Below are 8,260 nucleotides of genomic sequence, written 5' to 3'. Positions count from 1 at the left end.
GCGAGCTCCGAACTACTTCCGGCGAGCGTCAGGCGGAAGTCCGGTTTGGGGTCACCTGACCATAGAGGCAGCTAGACATGGCGTCTTCCTTTCTTGCCGGTGAGCGACTGGTACACGCTTTGGGCCCCGGCGGGGAACTGGAGTCAGAGCAGCTGCCCCGGAAGCTGCGAGCCGAACTAGAGGCCGCGCTGGGGAAGAAGCACACGGACGGTGATAGCCCTACTGGCCCCCGACGCTTAGTTTCCTTCCGTCTAATCCGGGATCTGCACCAGCACCTGAGAGAAAGGGGTGAGTCTGTCTCCAGTCTAGATCGCCTCCGTGTTTCCGGATCTACTTCCTCCTGGTTTTTTCCCCTATCGTTGTCTCTAACCTGTAAAGCACTTAAGTAACCAACGAAGAGTCTCCTCATAAACCCAAAGGCCACCCACACTCCTTTCTCCACTCCTAAGGGAATTCTTGGACGACAAAATTTATTTGTTCAGATTCTGTTCTCTTATAATCTCCTATTCACGTGGCAGGCACACCTGACCCTGAGGAAGTCGAGGATCTAACCCAATACCATCTCCCAAATTCCATTCCTCCTCCCTTTTTTTTGGCCACATTAGGAACCACTTAGCATAGTGAGCTTAATTCTTTTTGGTCTATCTCAAAAGCAAGAGTTGATATCCTATGTTGTCTTTCTTTGTTCCTTTCTCTTGGTGATAGAATGATGAAAGCTATGTTAAAAGATCTAGACCAGGAATAGCATGTGAGTTTTAATCCTAGTTCTGTCTCTGTTTTCCCTCAAAGAAGTCATTCCTCTTTCCTGGGCTCCTGGGCCTCAATTCCCTTATCTATAAAGAAAGGGAATAGGACAAACTGGGTATTTTTCCAGAATTAACATAGCCTAGCCAGAAGTGCAAAACATAGACTGTTCAAGTATTAGAACAAAAAAAAAAAAAAAACACTTAGAAAGTATCACATACAGTGGCTTCTGAGTATTTAGCATTACTGTGACCGAAACCTATTTAGGGCAGAGCTATTGTGCCACAGAAATGACCTAACCCAAAGGCAAATGTTAGGTCTTGGTTTTCATGTTGGCAGAGTATTGAGAGTTGACAATTATAGTCAATTTTGCAGCACTAGGAAATACTTAGGTGGAATTGCCCTAGATTTTTCCCAATTGAAAGTGATCCTAGCAATGTGTTGACATAGGTATGGCCATATTTTTATTTCGGCAGGAAGAAAAAAAAAAAAAGAAAGAGCTAGACCCTTCTCTGATATTAGATTTTCAACCTTAACTCTACGGCTCACTACATTTGTGGAAACCTTTTCTTCTCAGATTCCACACTATACCTTCATGAGCTCCTGGAAGGCAGTGAAATCTATCTCCCAGAAGTTGTGAAGCCTCCCCGGGTATGTAAAGGATATATTTTTGAGAGTGGGTATTGGCTGAGTAGGGCATCAAATTTTTTAATCAGTTTTGGGGCTTGAAATTTTGTCTTTTAAATCTTTGGCATCTGAGATGAGTAAACCAGGTATTGCCTTCTCTATTTGACAGCTTTATAAAGCTGAGATCCAAAAACCCAGTTTCTAAAACAGTGGAGATAGAATGACAAAAGCTATGTTGAAAGATCTAACCAAGAAAAGCATGTGAGTTTTAATCCTAGTTCTGTCACTGATATTCCTCAAAGAAGTCACTCCTCCTTCCTGGACCTCAGTTCCCTTATCTATAAAGAAAGGAAATAGGGGCTGGAGCTGGGGCTCAGTAGTAGAGCACTTGCCTAGCATGTGTGAGGCACTGGGTTCAATCCTCAGCACAACATAAAAATAAGTTGAAGGTTATTGTGTTCACCTACAACTAAAACAAATATTTTTTAAAAGGAGGTGGATTAGACAAACTGGGTATTTTCCAGAATTAACATAGCCTAGCCAGAAGTATAAAATGTGGACTGCTCAACTATTAGGGGGAGGCAGCTCTCTAGAACCAAATAGAATCTTAGAAGGGCTGGGTTGTGGCTCTGTAGTAGAGTGCTTGCCTAGCATATGTGAGGCATTTGGTTTGATTCTCAGCACTGCATGTAAATAAATAAATAAAATAAGGGTTCATCAGCATCTTTAAAAAAAAATAAAGAATCTTAGAGATCAGGTACAGTGGACCTGTGAGTATTTAGCATCACTGGGACCTAAATCTATTTAGGACAGAGCTGTTGTGGCCACAGAAATGACCTAACCCAAAGGCAAATGTTAGATCTTGGATTTTATGTTGGCAAACCTGGTATGCAGGTCCTCTGGCACTCTTAGTAATTCAGTGCCCCCTTGGAACCAGTGATTACGACATGCTTCCTAGCATGTAAAAGAACATCAGTCTTTTTCAAACACTTTTTTCTTCCTAGACACATGTAAAAGAACATCAATCTTTTCACACACTTTTTTCTGCTTTAGAACCCAGAGCTAGTTGCCCGGCTTGAGAAGATTAAGATAAAACTGGCCAATGAGGAATATAAGCGGATCACTCGTAATGTCACCTGTCAGGTAAGGGCCTGCTTCTTAATGTATGGACTGAGTAGTCCCTAAAAACAGAAATAAAAACTGGTGCAGAGGAAAGAAACAACATGGGAACTTGGCTTGTCTCCTATTCCAAAACCATACAAGTTCTGTGTTGTCTAAAACTGCATAATTCCCAGCTCACTCACTGAGACTCTGAGCTTAGATGTTACTGATTCTTAAACATTGTAGAGTTGGAGATGAACCTTGCAGACTTTTTTCCGACAGGGTTCCCTACTAATCTCTGGAATGTTCTTTCCCTGAAACAGGAGAGAAGTAGATGAGTACTGGGAGCCTATGTCCTCTTCTCTGAAATGCTTGCTCTGTGGTCCAGCAAAGAGTCAGGCTGGTCCTAGACAAAAGAATACATGGAAAATGCAGAGTTAGTGTGTTGAGGAATAGAGAGAGGTGAGGCCAGACTGACAAATATGTGGGTTGTCTCTGAACTGCTTCCATTCTGAATCATCTACTTTTTCTTTTTTCTAGGATTCACGCCATGGTGGGATGCTCAGTGACCTGGGAAAACAAGGTGAGATACTAGGAAATTAAGCTTCCAAAGCCTCTCCTTGGGATGGAGGTGGCATTTCTTTCCACCCCAACATTCTGGGTTGAAGGCTGAGCTATTCAGACTTGTTCTTTAAAAGGAATGCGGTTGATGGGGGGAGGCAGCTCTGAGGGAACAGGGCCTCCTGGAGAATGCTGACCTAAAAATTTCTCCCCTCCTCAAAGTAAGGTCAGTGAAGGCTCTAGTCATCACCATCTTCAACTTCATTGTCACGGTGGCAGCTGCCTTTGTTTGCACTTACCTTGGAAGCCAGTATATCTTCACAGAAATGGCCTCGGTGAGTATGGGCTAGACAAAATGCCCCAAGTGGGGGTGTTAATGGAAAAAGGGGATGTGTGTGAAAGTGCCTTACACAGGTTAGAAATTGTGCATATTTATGCACTAATAAAGGGAGCAATTTGGGGGGGAGGGCTGGACAGGTATTAATCACAAGAGAAGCCAGATCCCCTCCTCCTCGATTTAGGGGCTGGGTTGGAGGTTTTCCATCCCCATTAAAGGTGCTGAGGGCTAGAGAGCTGAGTCTTGGCTTACATTCCTTAAGCCTGATTTTTTCCCCTCCCTAGCAAGTGCTGGCTGCATTGATCGTTGCCTCAGTGGTGGGTCTAGCCGAGCTGTATGTCATGGTGCGGGCAATGGAAGGTGAGTTGGGAGAACTGTAACTGGTGCTTCATCAACAAAATCTGGAGAAGATTTGGGGGGCCCCAGGCCCCCAACTGCTGATAACCAACTCAATCAACCTGTGAAGCTCTTTGTACTCAGCTCCAGTTAGTCAGAGGACCAGGCTAGGCCACCTCCTGTTCTTACAGGAAGCCCTGTCTTCTGTGAATTTCCAGAGGGAGCATTGGAGGAGATTCAAACAACACCACTTCTTTAAAACTAAAAGAACTGACCTCTCAATACCTTTCTCCTGAACTCAGTGCCCATTTGCCTTCTTCAGTTCATTCTGGGCACTGCTGGGACTGGGGTTTTTTTCAGCAGGAGCAAATGGAATCCAGGCCTTCTCAGAAGTAGACCATACTGCCTTGAACTTGCCCAAGTGCACAAATCAATCAAATCCTTTGTCTGTACATCTTTGGTACAGGCCTATAATTGAGAGCAGAAGCCTCCAAGAAAGCAGAAAGGCTTCCTTTCTCAGTTTATGCTGGAAGAGGAACCAGAGGACAGGTATCAAATAAGAGAAAGAAAGGTTGGTATGGTATGGTAGATCTGGAAGCCAGGCAGCTACCTTTTTGGAAAAGGAAGTGGTGTTGGGCCCCTTTTCCAGAAGGCAAAACAGTCTAGACTGAGACCAAATGGCCAGCTATGGTCTTTCTTCTGTTGATTGGAGCCAAAGATTCCTATGTTGCCCTGATGTCTCTAACATTAAACTTCTGAGAACTTAGATAAGTGGTGTGATAGTAGAATCTTTATATGGAATTTGAAAGTGTATCAACCTTAAGTTACTTATCCAATAAATATTTATTGTGCCCAGTGTATTCTTATTTCAAATCCTGTATCAGATACACAAAGCAGAAAGATCTCCATAATTCTGTGAGTTTTTCAGGATTTGCTCCTAAAGATTGACTCCTTACTGTTTGTTCATTGTACATGCTCCTGTAGTTCTTGTTTTTTTCCAGAACTTTTTTATTCTTAGAGATTATATACACAGTGGCTTAGTAGACATTTCCCCTACAACATTTGCCAGTTTCTGGTAGTTGAGAGAGATGTCACCTGTGAGAAAATGTAGGTGACATTTTACAGTGTTCCTAGTAACCTGAACTATTGAAGCTTGGTCAGAAAGCTTCAAAAGCCTTGTGGGGTTCATGGCTGTACTTCCTTGTACTCTGTGCTCCAGACTGCCCATCTAGCTATAAGCTTTCACCTCTCCCCAGGACTTGAATTTAGGTTGAATGGATTCCAGATGTTAAAAGAGATCTAACTTAATCAGAATCTCCTCAAACAGATTCTGACCCTAGGACATCCCACAGTAAAATCGAGGTCATTCCCTCTCCCCCTGATCCCAAATTGGGTTTGAACCCATGGGCATTCTACCACTAGGCTATATCCCCAACCCTTTTTATTTTTTATTTTGAGATAAGGTCTCACTAAGTTGCCCAGACTGGTCTTGAGCTTGTGATCCTTCTGCCTCAGCCCCCCAAGTAGCTGGGATTACAGACATGTGGCAGAATTGGAGTTGTTCTCTTCCCTCCACCATTTATTAGGATGGAATCTACACTAGATCCCAACCACCTCCTCACAAGTTAACAAGCTTCTATGGCATTTCGATCTTATTGAGAGCTGCTTTATGGACTGGACACCAAGTTAGCATCTGAGGCAAAAGACCTAGCTTCTCCTAGTGAATAAAGAGGAGGCAATGGCCATTGTGCAAGGAGGGTTCCATCTGCAAGGGCAGGATGGTGGTGTTGCTCAATGGTAGAGCACTTGCCAACCATGTGCAAGGTCCTGGGTTTGGTCCCTAGCACCTAAAAAAAAAAAAAAAAAAAAATCTGCTAGGGCCAGTCCTCATTTACCACAGTGAAGGGAGCATTGTCTTTGCCACTTCTTCTCAGGGTACCATGCTTTCTCCATGACACTCTGGGTTCAGGAAATGCTTGGCAGGAGGTCAGAAAAACAAGAAGTTTGAGGCCTTCCCAGTTCCTGTTTTTTTTTTTTTTTTTTTTTTTTTAATACACAATATCTTTATTTTTACGTGGTGCTGAGAATCGAACCCAGTGCCTCACGCATGCTAGGTGAGCACGCTACCTCTTGAGCCACATCCCCAGCCCCTTCCCAGTTCCTCTTGAGCTCTAGTATGAAACAGCAAAGGGAACTAGCAATTTTTGGAGTTTTTATCATATGTCACACACTACATGAAGCCCTTTGCCTACATTGTTTCTTATTCCCAAAAAGGAGACAAGCAAGTTTTTCCCTCAGCTTTTCATGCACATAGTTTCAGAGAGTTGCCAATTAAATAGCAGAGCCAGGATTTCAGTCCAGTGCAGTCTGATCACCAACTCTGCTTTTCTCCCCAAAGCTGAGCAACTCCAGAAGTGGAGGTAACTGGGATGTGCTGAAGTTAGTAGGACTGCGGCAGGGGTGCTGGTAGAGGCTCCCATTACTCAGGGCCTCAGTCAGAGCCCTAAGCCCTTCAATTAACCATTCCCCTAACTAATCTCAGCAGAAGCCTTTGTAATACCTCCCACCCAGAATCTGTGTGGAACCTGGCCCTATTTAGGGATTAGGTTATAAAGATAAATTTCCAAGGCAAACAGCCCTCAGCCTCATTCATTTGCAACATACAACAATCCAGATTAAAGTACAGAGTTGGGTTTTATTTGGAGATTAGTTGGTATTACAGATGACAGCGATACCAAAACCCAGTGCTGCTTTACCCCCCTCAACCCCAAATCTGTCAGGTTGTTTCCACAGCCCCACGTCAGAAGGCAATCTGATTTTTTTTTTTTTTTTGAAAATTAAATCAACTTAAGCCCCAGGGTCCTTTTCTACTTTTATTACTTTAATATCGTTCCCTCTTCAGGTCCATAGTTATGATTAATTTGTCCAGGAGGTAGGAGATGAGGGGCCCCTGAACCATAAAAAGGTGGGTTTCCAGCAATCAAGAGTAGGAGCAGCCCTCTTCCCCTAGCATGCATAGCAGGCATTTAGGTAATGGCCTAAAGGGCCCTGGTCAGACAGATGGCTGCCCCATCAGAAGGAGGAGGTCATCTCTGTGGTGAGAACTGGGAACAGGTCCTAGCAGGAGAGATGGGAAACATGACTCCTTAACTCATCCTGATGGTACTGTCAAGACAATTGATATGCCCTAGGAGGGTCCAGGGTGCTGGGTAGCAAGTACCATGCTGCAGTCACTGCCGAGGACCTGCATCTGAGTTGGCCTGGAAGTGGAAGGGAGGGGTCCCGAAACTAAACTCTTCCCATTAGAGTTTTCCTTTATGTAAAAGAAGAGGGCAGGGGATCCAGTTCTGATGTGTTCAGTCCTAAGTGGGCTGGATGGACTGTAAGAGCCAGAGGAGAGGTCTTGGAAATTCTGGACCTGGATCAGGAGTGGTCTGCATTGGTGACAACGGCTGAGGCATAAATAAGGTCAGAGAGGCTGCCCAATGAGATTTGAGGAGTAGCTTGCTCCAAAGAAGGGTGGACCCCTGAGACCTCAGCGGGTCCCCGTGGGGCTACAGCTTTCATCACTGCCCAGCCCTGACCTAGACCCAAGCTGGGAGCTACACACAGGGCCTGTGAACACACCGAGGTGCACTGAGCTGTGCTGGTGGCAGGTGGAGGCTGGACCAGCGTTGGGGGTGTCCAGGGCTGCTGGGGGGTATCTGGAAGAGAACAGCAGCTCTGGGGAGGCTCAGGCCTGGCACTTAGGCCTCCTGGATTTCTGTTCTTGATTTTCTTGGCCCGGCGGTTCTGGAACCACACCTGGTAAGGAAGATGAAGAGGACTATTCTGTCTCCAGCACCACTTCCCTGGGACAGGACAGACCCTGAAGGCAGAATACCCAGAGAGGAGCTGTGGGTTAAGGCCAGAAGTTGGCTGTATGAAACTAACCTATCCTTGGGGGAGGTCATGGCTCACCTGTATCTTGGCCTCCGGTAGGCAAGTGAGTCGGGCAAGGTGTTCACGGGTACCAATGTCAGGATAGGGTCGTGCTGCAAACACCCGCTCCAACTCCAGCAGCTGCCCAACGCTAAATGTGATTCTCTTTCTCCGGTGGGGACCCAACCCACTGGCATGGCCTAGGGGTTGACATGGGGGTCAAGCCAGGACTCCTTGCCAGAGCCTGACTCTGCAGTCTGCACTAGCCAACCCTCTTCAACCTTCCCCATCACACCCTGCCCCACCTCTTACCCAACCCACCCTATATCCCTGTCACCTCACCTGCTGGAGATGCTTCCACAGGGCTGGCCATGGAGCTGGCAAGGGCCGAGGAGCCAGAGGGCCACGCCAGGCCTGTGCCCACACCAGACCCATCTGTTTGGGGTTTTATGCTGTTTGAGTGCCTGGCCCCACCCCCAGCAGGAGAGAGGCTTAAAGTCCAGCTAGAGTGAGGCAGAGAAGCCCAGAGCGGGGAGGGGAGGCCAGGGCTAGGATTGGGCTGATGGGGTATGGGTGAGCCAGTTTGATGGCCCCTGCCCTTCCCCAGCTTCACAAAGGAAGCTGGTCCCAGCC

At 46.1% G+C, this 8,260-nt stretch overlaps 2 protein-coding genes across 2 annotated transcripts; one reads left to right on the top strand and one right to left on the bottom strand.

Annotated features, from left to right (window-relative positions):
* The first annotated feature begins 46 nt into the window (after positions 1–46).
* VMA12 (vacuolar ATPase assembly factor VMA12) lies at positions 47–4,564 on the top strand. The gene is made up of 6 exons (XM_081272293.1): positions 47–288; positions 1,322–1,395; positions 2,425–2,514; positions 3,013–3,055; positions 3,256–3,368; positions 3,655–4,564. Exons 1-6 carry the CDS (start codon positions 78–80, stop codon positions 3,748–3,750), a joined length of 627 nt encoding a protein of 208 aa, XP_081128419.1. The 5' UTR covers positions 47–77; the 3' UTR covers positions 3,751–4,564.
* Positions 4,565–7,129: 2,565 nt separating this feature from the next.
* SEBOX (SEBOX homeobox) lies at positions 7,130–8,000 on the bottom strand (the record flags this gene model as incomplete). The annotated part of the gene is made up of 3 exons (XM_081272199.1): positions 7,130–7,510; positions 7,667–7,827; positions 7,970–8,000. 3 exons carry the CDS (start codon positions 7,998–8,000, stop codon positions 7,130–7,132), a joined length of 573 nt encoding a protein of 190 aa, XP_081128325.1.
* Between the last annotated feature and the right edge of the window lie 260 nt (positions 8,001–8,260).

This window comes from Spermophilus citellus, assembly GCF_964194105.1.
Source record: "Spermophilus citellus genome assembly, chromosome: 17".
NCBI lineage: Eukaryota > Metazoa > Chordata > Mammalia > Rodentia > Sciuridae > Spermophilus > Spermophilus citellus.
This window is presented reverse-complemented; position numbering and strand designations above follow the sequence as displayed.